The sequence below is a fragment of the Dama dama genome, chromosome 4 (genome assembly GCF_033118175.1).
Source record: "Dama dama isolate Ldn47 chromosome 4, ASM3311817v1, whole genome shotgun sequence".
Lineage (NCBI taxonomy): Eukaryota > Metazoa > Chordata > Mammalia > Artiodactyla > Cervidae > Dama > Dama dama.
The window spans coordinates 58,040,009-58,055,201 of NC_083684.1; the positions used below are offsets into that span (position 1 = coordinate 58,040,009).

General features: G+C 49.3%; 1 protein-coding gene across 7 annotated transcripts in view; it reads left to right on the forward strand.

Annotated features, from left to right (window-relative positions):
• The window catches only part of PVR (PVR cell adhesion molecule), a 52,351-nt gene that overhangs the window by 18,625 nt on the left and 18,533 nt on the right, over positions 1 to 15,193 (forward strand). For 4 of the 7 annotated variants that reach the window (XM_061139548.1, XM_061139549.1, XM_061139546.1 and 1 more), the window contains exons 5-7: positions 9,914 to 10,167; positions 11,517 to 11,570; positions 13,168 to 13,527. In XM_061139548.1, the coding sequence (XP_060995531.1) occupies positions 9,914 to 10,167; positions 11,517 to 11,570; positions 13,168 to 13,527 (668 nt within the window). Of the gene's footprint in view, positions 1 to 8,865; positions 9,791 to 9,913; positions 10,168 to 11,516; positions 11,571 to 13,167; positions 13,528 to 15,193 lie in introns of those variants that run through there. The other 3 variants (XM_061139552.1, XM_061139547.1, XM_061139551.1) reach the window with 3 other exon arrangements.

The window sequence follows — 15,193 nt, forward strand, 5'->3', positions numbered from 1 at the left end:
GAATGGTGCATGGCCAAGTCCCCTTTACAGCCAGCAGGAGGTGGCAATGTTGGAGAGTCTCACTGCCTTCCTTTGATGGCACTACTCACATTCTAGGGGTCAGAACTTGAGCGCATGACCCCACAAGACTCTACTGGTAATCAGTCGCTCAATCATGTCTGACTCTTTGCGACCCCATGGACTGCAGCACACCAGGCTCCCCTGTCCTTCACTATCTCCCAGAGTTTGCTCAAACTTGTGTCCATTAAGTCGATGATGTCATCCACCCATCTCATCCTCTGTTGCCCCCGTCTCCTCATGCCCTCAATCTTTCCCAGCTTCAGGGTCTTTTCTAATGAATCAGCTCTTCATATCAAGTGGCCAAAGTATTGGAGCTTCAACTTCAACATCAGTCCTTCCAATGAATATTCAGTATTGATTTCTTTTAGGATTGCCTGGTTTGATCCCCTTGCTATCCAAGGGAATCTCAACAGTCTTCTCCAGCATCACAGTTTGAAAGCATCAATTCTTCAGCACTCAGATGACCACTTTGTGGTCCAACTCTCATATCTGTACATGACTACCAGAGAAAAACCATAGCTTTAACTGTTCTCTTTGTTGGCAAAGTGAAGTCTCTGCTTTTTAATATGCTGTCAAGTTTTGTCATAACTTTCCTTCCAAGGACTAAGCATCTTTTAATTTCATGGCTGCAATCACCGTCCACAGAGATTTTGGAGCCCAAGAAAATAAAGTCTGTCACTGTTTCCATTTTTTTCCCTTCTATTTGCCATGAAGTGATGCACTGTTATTTTCCCACTCACATCTCTAGTCTCATTTTGCCCTCTTGTTGCCCCTCTCCAGCTGCACCGACTTTAGTCAGGGCTGGATAACTGCTGTAACAAATATTTCCAAAATGTCAGCAGTGTGACCCAGTAAAAGCGTATCACCCACTCATACCATAGTCCACTGCAGGTCACTGAGGAGACGCCGTCCCTACACAGTCATTCCCGGACCTACTATGCTTCTAGCCTGGGTCTTTGCTCTGGGTCATATGACCACAGCACTGTGAGAGATTCTGAGAAATGAAGTCTTCCTGAGCTCCTGGAAATAAGAGGAACCAGGTTTAGGGGAACAGCTAGCCAGTTGTACTTAACGAAGTTCTCTCATGCCACCAGCTGTCTGCACATGCTATTTTCTCTGCCTGGAAAGTTTACTCACCTTTCTTCAACCAGTTAATTCCTAGTCATTAAAAAAATCTCAACTCAGTCACCACCACCTGCCTGGATTTCACTCCCCCACCCTAGCTGCACACACCCAGGAAATCCCTCTAATAGTCATCACAAGTTGCCAGGTTAGGGACTTCCCTGGCCATCCTCTGGTTAAGATTCTGCCTTTCTATTGCAGGGGGTGCAGGTTGGTTTCCTGGTTGGGGAACTAAGATCCCACATGCTACACAGTGTTGTGGGGGGGGGGGGAGTTGCCTATTTATAAGCGTTGGGGTGATACTTTGACAATGGAAGACAATGGACTTCCCTGGCGGCTCAGACAGTAAAACGTCTGCCTCCAATGCGGGACATCCGGCTTCAATCCCTGGGTTGGGAAGATCTCCTGGAGAAGGAAATGGTAACCCTCTCCAGTATTCTTGCCTGGAAAATTCCATGAACGGAGAAGCCTGGTAGGCTACAGTCCGTGGGGTCGCAAAGAGTCGGACACGACTGACTTCACTTTCACTTTGACAATGTCTATCTCCCCAGTCAAGACTGAAGTCCCAAAGGGCAGGAACTGTGTCTCCCCTTGCTCAACATCTTGCCCTCTGAACCTACAGCAATGTCAGTCCATGATGGGCACTCAATAAACACCTGCTAAAAGAATAAATGAAAGGATAGAAGAAAGTTAAACATTTTTTGAGCCCCCAAAGTTCTGCAGCATGGAGTAAAACGCTAACGTAGTTCTTTTCTGTCCTCATGGGGTGAACCAAGGCATCCAGGATCTAAGGGAAGGTGAATGAACAAACCCAAAAGCATAAGGAATGCCTAACTATAATCTCCGGCCATAATTTCTCTCCCCAACTCTTATTTTTCACATCTATTTGCCAGGGATGACAAATACATTTCTTTTCAACTACCATTTTTTAAAAAAATGTGATCATTGTTTTAATTCACAGTTTCTTTTTCTTTCTTTCTTTATTCTGTGCTGGGTCTTCACTGTGCTGGGTCTTCACTGCTGTGTGGGCTTTTCTCTAGTCATGGCAAGCAGGGGCTACTCTTGGTTGCAGTCCATGGACTTCTCAGTGCTGTGGTTTCTCTTGTTACCAAGCATGGGCCCCAGAGCACCTGGGGTTGAGTAGTTTCAGCATGTGGGCTCAGTCGTTGCAGGTCCCAGGCTCTAGAGCACAGGCTCAGTAGCTGGGGCACGTGGGTTTACCTGCCCCACGGCATGTGGGATCTTCATGGGCCAGGGATCGAACCCGTGTTTCCTGAACTGTTAAAGGATTCTTTACCACTGAGCCCTCAGGGAAACCCTCAACTGCCATTTTTGATAGACTGGCAGTGGGTCCTCAGAGATCAGTATTAAGAATTCTGGGAACCTACTCATGCTCCCCAGGAAGGAATGCTGGCACTGATGGTCGATGCCTGCTGAGAGCCTGGACGTGAGAGTGATGTCAGCAACCCCGTATTTGCTTCCGCTGCTCATCAGCTGGGTGTCACATTCTCTGTACTCTCTGATGGGGACCGAAAGAATTTTCGGCCTGCCCAAAATGTACTATGATTCACAATTACAGAGGCACAGCAACATTTCTGAGCTGTTTTAACAATGTCTGACACATTCATTGGGCCAAGAAATATGTCCTGAGCATCATCTAGGTGACAGGCTCATGCTAGATGCCGGCAACACTGCCATGAACAAGACAGATTTGGTCTCTTCTTAACAGTTTACAAATTCAGTCTCCAACATCCAGCCCATTTCTTGCCCAAGTTCTCAGCCTTTCCCCTCTCTTCCAGCCCACCCTCCATTTCTTCCCTCTTTCAAACACACCCAAAGGTTCTTCTTCAAGTTCTCTCAAGCTCACTCTCTACCTCTCTCTCATACACACCGACACAAGTCAATGAGTAGTGAAAGTGAAAGTCGCTCATTCATGTCTGACTCTGCGACCCCATGGACTATACAGTCCATGAAATTCTCCAGGCCAGCATACAGTAGTGGGTAGCCTTTCCCTTCTCCAGGGGATCTTCCCAACCCAGGGATCGAACCCAGGTCTACTGCATTGCAGGTGGATTCTTTACCACCTAAGCCACACAAGTCAATGAGTAAGTTTTGTCTAAATTCCAGTATTTACAGAAAACACAATTGTATATGCTAGAGCAAGACAGAGGAATTAAGGTCATATAACAATCAGAGATCAGATAATCACTAAAGTCATTCATTCATTCATCCAGCACGCCTTCCTCTGGCAACTGGTATTGAATTCTGTGCTGGGCAGTACTGGGGACCCAGAGGTGACCATCACAGCCATGCCCCTGTCCTCCCAGGGCTCACAGTTCACTGGGGGAGACAGAACCATCCCCAGATAGTGACAACCCAGAGTAGTTGGGGCTGGGACATGGGAGCCCAGAGAGGGCTCCTGATCCAGTCTGGGGGTCTAAGAGGTCATTTTGTGGGAGGGGTCAGCTGTATTGGAGAACACATTAAGATGATTAACAACAAGAGCAGCCATGTATCCTGAAACTGATATTTACCAGACATTGTACTGAAGGGCTTTAATGCATCATTTCCCCAAACCCTGGAAAGTAGATGTTATTATTAGTTCCATTTTACAAGATGAGGAAGTTGAACTGTCACTGCCGAGCTGTCAGTTACACAGCCCTGGGTTCTGCCTCTGTGGAACTTTACAGCCCAGCGGGTAACAGATCCATCCCTAGAGAGTGATAACTCAGAGTGGGCAAGGCTGAGACAGCAGAGCTCGGGGGGTTCAGGGAGAACTGAGGAGAGATAACCCAGCCTGGGGAATCCAGGAAGGCTTCCTGGAGGATGGGGTGGCTTAGCCCGAAGTGAGAGCCATTAACTCGTGAAGACCAGAGGGAAAGTGTTCTAGCCTGTAGGTGAGCAAATATGGTTTGTTTAAAAGGATTACAAGGGTTTCCGTCTGACTGACACATAAAAGGGGAGTGGAAGAGCCTTTGATCAGGTGCCAGGTCAGCTAGGCTTTAGAACTGGGACTTATTCCTGCTAACGCCAGGGATGCATCAAACGGTATGGTTCTGATGAGTCATCCGTGGACAGAGGGAAGGGCAGGAAGGTTTTATTTCCTTCCTCGGGGGGCGAGAGGACTGTGGGGTTTGGAAAGGAAGGATAGAGGGGAACAGCCATTGCGAGGCACCAGTATATCCCAAATAGAAGTGAGGTTAGCAGGGCTGGTGGGAGGTGAGAGGGAGGCAGTGTCTGCTCTGGTAGCCCTTGGGGAAGAGCGAGAAAGTGGTTTTTATTTGGAGGTTTCTCTGCCAGCTTTTCCTGCCTAGCCTCGGAGTACAGAAGATGAAAACTCTGCCCTCCCCCCCACCCCATTCTCTGTCCGAAACCGCAAAGAGGGCAGGACCACAGGGCATGTCACTGCTATTTTCCACATGAGGAACATGAGCTTTATTATCTGCCATGAGGTCCTCATCCTGCATAACATCGAATGACTCTCTGCTGCCCAAGACTGTCCTTCCTAACCAGGGTGCACAGCAAGGCAATACAAGGTGGTCTCCCAAGCCCCAGGACGTCAGTAGTAACTGCTGCCATTTGTCAGAGCGGCAAAATAAATAACCTTTTTAGCCATATAACTTATTTAACCACCACTCTATGTTTTTGTGATCTCCTGTTTTCCAGATGAGATAAAGGAGGCAAGAAAATCCATACAGGTTGCCTAGGCTCACCAGCTGTTAGTTGGTGAAGGTGGGATCTGAACCAAGGGAAGTCACATTCAGGAGCCCCCACCGCATCGTTCCTGTCTCACCTTCTTCCGTTCTCCCCCACCCCCACCACCTCTATCTCCCTCTCTCCCTTTCTCCCCTCCCATCCCGTTCTGCCACCCCCTCTCCCTCTTTTTCTCTTTTTTCCCTCCCCACCCTCCCACCCAGCCTCCAGGTTCCTACATCTAATCGTTTAGGACAAAACTTCACATCTGAAGTTGTAAAAGCTTCAGTTCACTGCCGCATGAGTCCCTGGGTAGGAAACACTGCCACGTTCCTAGCTGGCTGGCAAGAGTGCTGAATGTCAACTAGGCAATATCCTCCAAACCACAAATGTGCATGTGCTTTGACCTGGCAAATCAGCTTCTAGGAACCTAGGGAACTGATACTGTCACAGGCATGGGAAATGATGTGGACATGGTCACTCATCAGAGGATAGTTTGCAAATGCAAAGAGTTGGAAACACCCAAAGGGCTCATCTGCTGAGGACAGGTTCACAATTTATTGTGGGTTCGTGCATTGGAATGCTGCATAGCTGTGAATGAATGAACCAATGAATGAATGAATGAATGCTATGTCCTTGCCTAAAAAGATCACCAAGATTTGTTGTTAGGTAAAAAGCAGGAAGAGGCAGAACAATGCTACTATTTATTTTTTTCAGTGTGGGAGGAAAGAATAAGGAAATTATGTATAAGGAATATATATAATATTTATATATGTATATAAGGAAATTTGTATATGTATGTATATATAAGGAAAATACATATACAAAATAAATTCCTTATATACATAAGAAAAGAATAAGGAAATATGTTCATATTTGCTTAATTATACAAGCTCCCAGGTGATTCTGTTAAAACAAATCTGATCACATTGGCTCAAAACCCTCCAAAGTCTTCCGATCTCTTAAAATGTCAATGTTTTATCCTGACCTGTTCTTGTGATTGTTCAGTTGCTAAGCTGTGTCCGACTTTTTTCGACCCCATGGACTGCAGCACACCAGTCTCTCCTGTCCTTCACTATCTCCAGAGTTTGCTCAGATTCATGTCCATTGAGTCGGTGATGCTATCTAATCATCTCATCCTCTTCTGCCTTCTTCTCCTTTGGCCTTCAATCTTTCCCAGCATCAGGGTCTTTTCCAATGAATCAGCTCTTTGCATCAGGTGGCCAAAGTATTGGAGTTTCAGCTATAGCAGCAGTCCTTCCAAAGTATATTCAGGGTTGCTTTTCTTTAGGATGGACTGATTTGATCTCCTTGCAGTCCAAGGGACTCTCAAGAGTCTTCTCCATCACCACAATGCAAAGGCATCAATTCTTTGGTGCTCAGCCTTCTTTATGGTCCAGTTCTCACATCCATACATGACTACTGGAACAAACATAGCTTTGATTATACAAGCCTTTTTTGGCAAAGTGATGTCTCTTTTTAATATGCTGTCAAGGTTTGTCATAACTTTCCTTCCAAGGGCCAAGCATCTTTGAATTTCATGGCTGTAGTCACCATCCACAGTGATTTCGGAGCCCAAGAAAAGAAAATCTGTCAGTGCTTCCACTTTCCCCCCTTCTATTTGCCATGAAGTGATGGGACCGGATTCCATCATCTTAGTTTTTTAATGTCCTTGTCTCCTTCACTTGTCTTATTTTTCTTCATAGCTTTTACCATCCCGTGGTATGTATAGTACCTGTCTACTTTTTTATTATCTTCCTCTCCCCAACTCTCATCCAACCCAGGACCTCCAGAAGGGTAGGAACTTTGTTTCTTGAACATCGCTGTATCTTTAGCACCTAGGACAGGGCCAAACACACAGTAGGTGCTCAATCAACATGTATTGCTTGAATTAATACAAAGAGCAAAGGGCCATGGTGGGAGAGCCCAGGGAGCTGTGAGAACCAGAGGAAGGTGGTTTCAATGGGACACCAGACCACTCTTAGGGCTCAGAGGTGGAAAGGGCCTGGAGTGTGGGGGGCGATAGGGAACCAGACAACTCCTTAACTCCATCCACCCATTCCAGCTGGCACCCTTCTCTCTCCATCATGGCCTTGCCCAGCCATACTCAGACCTGCAACAAGATGTTTCATTAATTTATTTTATTTTCGTTATGCTGGGTCTTCATTGCTGCACACAGGCTTCCTCTAGTTGGGACTAGATGGGGCTTCCCTTGTTGCAGAGCAGAGGTTCTAGGAGCATGGGCTTCAGTAGTTGTGTGGTGCAGGTTCAGTAGTTTCTGCTCACGGGCTCTAGAGCCCAGGCCCACATGCTCCGAGGCATGTGGAATCTTCCCACAGGCTCAAACCCATATCCCTTGCATTGGCAGGAGGACTCCCATTCACTCTGTGTGTGTGCTAAGTCGCTTCAGAGGTGCCTGACTCTTTACAGCGCTATGGACCATAGCCCACCAGGCTCCTCTGTCCATGGGATTCTCCAGGCAAGAATACTGGAGGGCAATGCCCACCAGGGAAGTCCAGGACATTTTATTTAATTCAGAGATTTTGACAGCCTGGAGCTTTTGGCCTTCCCAAGTATTTATCGACTCAAAGGGTTTTTCCCTGGGAATACCAGCCACCAAAGGACCTTCCCCTCCTAATGACCCTCACCACATCCTAACCCTATCCCCAAGGCCCTCCCTTTTTGACCCCATCTTTGACTTCATCCCTAACCTTCACCCCATCCCTGACCCTCAGCCCTGCCTTGACCCCAGTTCTCAGCTTCAATAACAGAGCCTATGGTATCCCCATTGCAAGAATTGTTCAGGACCAAGGTTCTAATGATCTGATTTGAAGCAGAGGCCCAACTTTTGTTGCCAGGAAGTCAGATGTCCAGTGAGGAGAAGACAGAACGTGGGGTGACTTGGGCCCCAAATATGACGTCCAAACATTGGTGAGGGCAAGGGGGCAGCCGCTAACCATCCAGAGTCAGAGAGGTGGCTACTGAAACCACAGTAGCCATAGCTGGGAGCCCTGGGAGAAGGGGGAACCCCAGAGGTGACATCACAGCTCAGGGAGGAACAAGGCAACAGGCAGTTTCCCAGTTTGGAAATTACTCACAGGCTCCGAGCAAGAGTGCCAGAAAATTCAGAGATTTCCCCGAGACCCGCTTCCACATTTCCATTCAGAAATTCACTTACGTACATGCAGAGCGAGAGACACCCAGCATCAGAACCACCCACCCACGGCTGTGTGCCAGGAGTTGGCTGCTCCGGGACCAAGGCAGAGAGGACAGCAAGAAACAGTATCCTCCGAACTGGCCCAAGTCCAAAGGGGGAATCTTCTAGAAAGACATGAGGATGTCACAGAACAAGGGTCAGAATTGCTAGTGGGCCAGGGGGGGGGACCCTGGCTAGGATGAACAGGACTGGGGACGAGGAAGTCTCACAAGTTTTATATCTAAGCACAGCGCTGTCTGGGTCTCTCTGTCACCTCTTGATTCTCTTCCACCTTCCCCTCTGTCCTGTGTTTCTGTACCTTTGTATCTTTTGTGTTTTCTCTTTCTCCCCATCTCCCGTGACTATCTCTGAGAGTGAATTTATCTCCATTCCTCTGTCATTCCTCCATTTCTGTCTTGGTCTCTCCCATCTCTCTCCCCTCTATGTTCATCCCTGACCGTTATCACCTCCAGACATGATGCTATTCTCTGTATTGCTCTTTTAGTGGTCTGTTTCCTTCCACTAGAAGTGGGCTTCATGAAGGCCGGGATTTTTGTCTGTATTGCTTTCTGCTGTGTCCCCTGTGCCTGGAATACTGCCTGGTTCAACAAGTATCTGTGGAATGATAACTGAATGAACTGTCATTCTCATCTAAGTGAGGATATTAATATTCAATGCCATCAATATTATTTTATAATAACTGTAAAGCAACATGAGTTGTTATTTGTGATCACGGCTGTTTACTGAGTACAAAATATATACCAGAAATTGGACCAAGTGTTGTAGAGAAGAAGCCAATTCTGACTCCATTTTGGAACTGTTTCTTTGACTTGCTTTTTGTTGCTTTTGTTATTATAATCATACAGAATGGCCGACCTCAGAGAATCCTGCCCCTCTGCCTGACTATTAAATTAAGGGTTTAATTTAATTAATTGTAAGGGTTCAGTCCACCTATCCATGGCAGGAGGAAATGAACACATTCCCTGCCTCAGGCTTGCCATTCTGGGAGATGTTTGCAAGATTAATGGCTTTTTTACTTTGCCTCCTCAACTCCTCCCATCTCTGATCTATAAAAGAACCTAGCACCCAGACCCCATAAGATGGTTATTTTGAGGCACTAGCCTGTCATCTTACTCAGGAGAGAAACCAAATAAAATCTTTTCCTTGCCTCAATCCCTCATCTGATTCATTGGCCTGTCCGGCAGGGAGCAGAACCAGCTTGGACTCGGTAACATAAGCAGTTGCATGTTTAAGTCTTTACAAACAGACAGGGTATTGTTATCCTGTCCATTTTTCAGATGAGAAAACTGAGGCCCCAAGAGGAGAGGCAACTTGCCCAATGTGACCCCAGGGGTGGCAGCTTTGGAGGTTAGGAACGCAGGATCTGTCCCCATGATAGACTCGAATCCCTGCTCTGTCCCTCGCCAACCCTGAACTTTAGTCGCTGAACCTCTTTGCCAGCGCCTCCGTTTCCTCGGGGCTCAGCCGTAAAGAACCTGCCTGCAGCGCAGAAGGAAACCCCAGTTGGATCCCCGGGTGGGGAAGACCCCCTGGAGAAGGAAATGGCTACTCGCCGCAGTACTTCTTGCCTGGGAAATCCCATGGACAGAGAGAAGCCTGGCGGGCCACAGTCCGTGGGGTCACCAAGAGTAGGACACGACTCAGCGACTGAAGCAACCACATGTCCGAACCCGAGTCCCAGCGAAGTCAGCGTCGTAGGTGACGTCAGTGGGGTGCAGCGAGGGGGCGGAGGGAGGGCAGTGCCCTGCGCCTCCGCGGGCGCCGGAGGAGCCAGACGGCTACCTGCGAGGGCGCCCATTTCTACTTCTTCCTCGCTGCTAGTCCGAGGAGGTGCTCCCCGAGGCTGCGGCGGCTGAGTGAGGCCGGGATTCCTGCCCAGAAGGTGCGGAATCAGCACGAGCCGCGCCCGCGCGGCTGGCAGAGCGAGCGGACTCCCGGCTCGAGCGGAGGAGGCCGGGCGCGTCCTGCCCAGCGGCGCCGAGAGGAAGCCGGCATGGCCTCTACTTTTCTCTTCACTCTGCGGCTGCTGCTGCTGCAGTTCCTGCTGCCGTTGTTCTGGGCGCCCCTGGGAGCCGGTGAGTGACCCCGCGCGATCGGGCGACCCCCGTTCCCCCTCTCCCTCCCCACCGGCCCGGGCGCTCGCCCCACCCTAAGTTGCTCGCCGCCCTACTCCGCCCGCCCGCCCGCTCCCCTCGCCCTAGCGATGCAGGAACGCCGGGCCGGGGCCAGACTCTTCTGATAGCTTCCCGGAAAACCGCCGGACTTCGGGAGATTTCTGAAGGGCAGGGCGGGCAGGCCTCCGGGGGAAAGTAAGGCGGAAGGTGAACTTTCTCCGTGCCACACCTGCCCGGACAGCACACCCGCGCACCTGCTCGCCTTGTGAGCACGCACTTCTCCCCAGTCCTCAACAGCCAGCTAACAGCCACTGAGGATGCTTGATGAGGGGAAGGAGGGCAACGGCAAATAACCCCGTTCTCTCGTTCCCCTTCGACCGCGACTGGCTCTAGGCCGCGGCCATTCATTCATTCATTCACGCATTCATCTCACACACATTTATTGAGTGCCTACTATGGGCCGCGTTCCGCATACTGGGAGTATAGCTCTGACGTCAGACAGCGGTGAGTTCAAAATAGCTTTTGGCATTTAACGCCTGTGTGAGCTCAGGAAAGGGACCCGAGCTCCCTGTTTCCCTGAAATGTCTACTGGGGGCTGGGAGGAGGAAGGAGAGGAGAGTGGAATCCCACCTACCTTGTAAGATGGTGTCTTGGAAACACCCTGAGCTAGATGCACTGAAGAAAAACAATAATGACCGTGATGACTCACATGAACAGTAATAATACTGAACACAGACTCGAGGAAACCAGAGTCTCCTCATTTCCCAGAAGGTCTCAACCCAGGCTGTGCTCCTCACTTGCTGGTTTACCCAGGCAGGTAGCTTGACCATGCAAGGCTCACTTGACCCCTCTGTCCAATGAGGGTGAAAATCCTAGTGCTAGGAGTGTGGATCTCATGGACCTTGGAGAGGATTGGAGGACTGGCCCACAGTGAAACTTGGGCCTGACTATGACACAGGGTATAAACCTAGAGAAAGGCCACTTTACCCAGTGTCATCCTCACAGAGGTCTTACCATCAGAGAAGGAGACACGCTTGCCCAGAGCTGCACAGCACATCCATGGATGAGCTGGCATTCGATCCGAGACTAGGGTGCTTAGCTCACCACTCAGTCGCCTCGTGTCCAGACCATGTCCCTCCTCCACACGCCTTGCTCCAAGCACCCCAGTCCACTATGTCCTGACCTCCTCTTCCTCGTAGCAATAATTATAATATTCACCGGTATAGAGTGCTTGGCATATGTCTTTACATAAATTTCATCATTTAGTCCTCCCAACTCCCTCTGAAGTTACAACCACGCCCATTTTACAGATGAGAAGATGGAGGCTCAGAGGAGTGAAACCACGGGCACAAAGGCCACAGTTTGTGAGTGGAAGGACTGAGATTCAAAGCACTTAACTCCTTCTTGCCTTCTCCTTTATCCCTATTATTATTAATAAGGATGTTTATTAATTATGTTGATCAATATGGATAAAAGTCAACACATATTGAGGATCTAGTGTGTGCTGGGACTCTAGGGAGAATGATTTTCATATGGAGTCTGTGGATTAGAGATCAGGAGTCTTGACTGAAGATGGCCCAGGTTCAAATCCCACCTTTGCCATTTGCCCTCAGTGTGACCTGGAGCAAAAGACTCTGTGCTTTGGATTTCCCCTCTATAAAGTGGGGCTGACAGTGGTGCTTTGCCTCAATATGCTGCCTAAGGACTAAATGCTGGGAGATGTGTGAAGCACTTTGAACAGCTCCTAATCTGTGTAAGCAACCCCAGAATGTTAGCTGTAATTAGTCCTATTTCACAAACTAGCAGTAAAGAATCAGAGATGTTAAGGAGTCTGCCTGAAGCCCTCATAGCAGAGAGCTGAAGGGATCCCAAACCTTGGGGCTATAATCACCTCCCTTCTTTTTAAAAAAGCATTTTTTTTAAAAAATGTGGACACTTTTTAATGGTCTTTATTGAATTTGTTGCAATCCTGCTTCACTTTTATGTTTTGGCTTTTTGGCTGTAAGGCATGTGGGATCTTAGCTTCCTGACCAGGGATCAAACCTGTGCCTCCTGCATTGGAAGTCTTAACTACAGGACCACCAGGGAAGTCCCATCAACTCCCTTCTTATGCTTGGACCCCCTACAAACATTTTTCAAACCCAAGGCCACAAAGAGTAATAATACTACTTTATTTCATGGATCCTAAGATGAATTTCTTCCCCCTTGTGTGTGTGTGTGTGTGTGTGTGTGTGTGTGTGTGTGTGTGTGTGTGTGCGCGCGCGCGCACGCGCGCGCGTGTGTGCGTACGCATGCTCAGTCATGTCCAACTCTTTGTGACGCCATGAACTGTAGCCTACTAGGCTCCTCTTCCATGGAATTTTCCAGGCAAGAATGCTGGAGCGGGTTGCCTTTTCCTACTTCAGGTGATCTTCCCCACCCAGGGATTGAACCAGCATCTCCTGCATTGGCAGATGGATTCTCTACCACTGAGCCACCTGAGAACCCCTTTCTCCCCTTCCCATATCTCTAAATCGGAAATGCTCTAAGAGCATCCCAGTGCATCTTAAAATTGATGACTGGAGTTAACAGAAAAGTTTTGGAACTAGACAGTGATGCTGTCTGTACAACATCATGAATGTACTTAATTGCCACTGGATTATATGTTTTAAAGTAGTTTAAGAGGCAAATTTAATTTTTTAACCACAACACGGACCGCAATTTTAAAAACTGACGATGCTGAGATAGAGGATATACAGTAATAACAACCCAGTTGTGGGGGGGTGGGGGAGGCGGGGAACGGGACCCAGTTGCAGACCCAGTCCAGCCCCCATCTCATCCTCACCCCTGGACCAGGACTGGTGCTCCGCATCCCCGTTCCCCTCAACACACAGACACCCAAGGGGCTCCAAGCTCCAGGAGCCCCCTACCCCATCCAGATCAGGGACACTCAGATGTGACCCACCCTGTGTTTCCCCGCAGGGACCAAGATAATCACAGTGCAGGCCCCACCCCAGCTGTCCCACTTCCTGGGAGAAACCGTGATACTTTCATGCAAACTATACCCCCTGGAACACAATGTGACAGTGACACAAGTGACCTGGACAAAACAGAGACAGGCAGAGCTCGCCCGCAGCGTGGCGGTCTTCCACCCCGCCCAGGGCCCCAGCTTTCACGAGTCCAGTCGGTTGGAATTCATAGCTGCCAAGCCCGGTGAGAAGCTGTGGGACGCCTCGCTGGTTGTGCGGGAGTTGCGCGTGGAAGATGAAGCTAATTACACCTGCCAGTTCGCCACGTTCCCTAATGGTGACAAGAGCGCTCGAATCCTGCTCCGCGTGCTCGGTGAGCTGGGAGGAGGGAGGAGCCGAAAGGGAGGGATGTGGAGTGGGGTAGTAGGGAGGTAAGCAAATAGAGGGAAGGGCCCAGGAGGGAGGGAGAAATTTCGAGGGAAACAAGAAGGAGGTAGGGCAATGACCCTGCAGGATGCAGGGGAGGTCCAGGGATGTAAGATCTTGGAGGCTGTGGGCCAAGGGGATTGGAGGATCTGGGGATGCTGGTGGTATAGGGGAGAGTGGCTGATGCAAGAAGTAGGTGGGGACAGAGACTGGCCTGGGAAGCCGGGAAGCCACTGCCAGCTTGGGCAGGTGGATTCATCTTGAAACCTGCTTTCTTCATCTGTAAAAGAGGCTTAGTAACAACAGTGCTGCCTTCAGAAAGCTATCCTGAGGGTCCAAGGAGTTCATCCAGGTGAACCGCTTAGAGCAGAGACCTATGTGGGCTGGGGATAGTGGGTCAGTTCCTGTTAACTCCCTTTGGTGAGGAAGTGAGTGAGTGACTGCTCAGTCGTGTCCGACTCTTTGTGACCCCATGAACTGCAGCCCGCCAGGCTCCTCCCTGTGGGATTTCCCAGGCAAGAGTACTGGAGTGGGTGGCCATTTCCTGCTCCAGGGCATTTTCCCAGCCCAGGGATCGAACCCATGTCTCCTGTCTCATGCATTGCAGGCCGGTTCTTTACCCACTGAGCCAAAGGGAGAGTTGAAATAGACTGGGAGGGGAAGATTCTGATATCCAGGAGTGGAGGGCTTTCTCCAACAGGGGGGTGGGAGGGGAGAGCATGCCGTCGGCATTGTCATGGAAGCATGCGTTCATTTTTATGAGTACCAGAGAAAATATGACAGGCCTTCCTCTTGGCAACTGAGTACGAAGTCTCTTTGCCTGTTTTCTCATCTGTGAAATGGAGATCGCTATGAGGATGAATAAGAGCTTCCTTATTTGCTTTTTTGTTGTTGTTGTTTCTTTTTTGCTTCTGTGTCAGGAACTGTTCTGGGTCTTGTATGAATGACTCACCATTCTCCAGGGGGTCTTCCCAATGCAGGGATCGAACCTGGGTTCCCTGCATTGCAGGCAGATTCTTTACCATCTGAGCCACCAGGGGAGCTCGCTATCACTTTCTGTGTCAGGAACTGTCCCGGATCTTGCATGAATAACTCATGAAAGGTTAATTCCTTGGAACAGTGCCTGACACATGCCCCTAACCAAAGGCATCTTTCATCATTTCAGAAAACTTAAGACTTCAGGTCTTATGATTTAGGATGAGAGTAAAACAGAACTGGTGAGTCAAATTAAAGAGAAATCTTGGGTAACAAGAACACAGGTACCGAGGGAAAAGGAACCACTTGAAATCCCAGGTCTGGGAATCACCAGAATGATGAAGAAACGGGCAAGGTAGTTTTGGAAACAGACAGATCTTGTGGGAAGATCCAGTTCTGTCATTTACGACTATGGAACCTTGAGCCAGTCACTCTTGTCTGAATCTCCATAGCACAGCTCAGCCCTCCCCTCCTCCATGCAGCCCTCAGTAACCACCCCCCCCCCCCCCCCGCCGAGATTCAGGCACCCCTTCCGGGATCCCCCATCCCAGCCTTGCCCAGTCTGAGTCATCACTGTCTGGGGAAATCCGTCTTCCCTTCCAACAGTCCACCCCATGAAGGCAGGGGTAGGGCTGTCT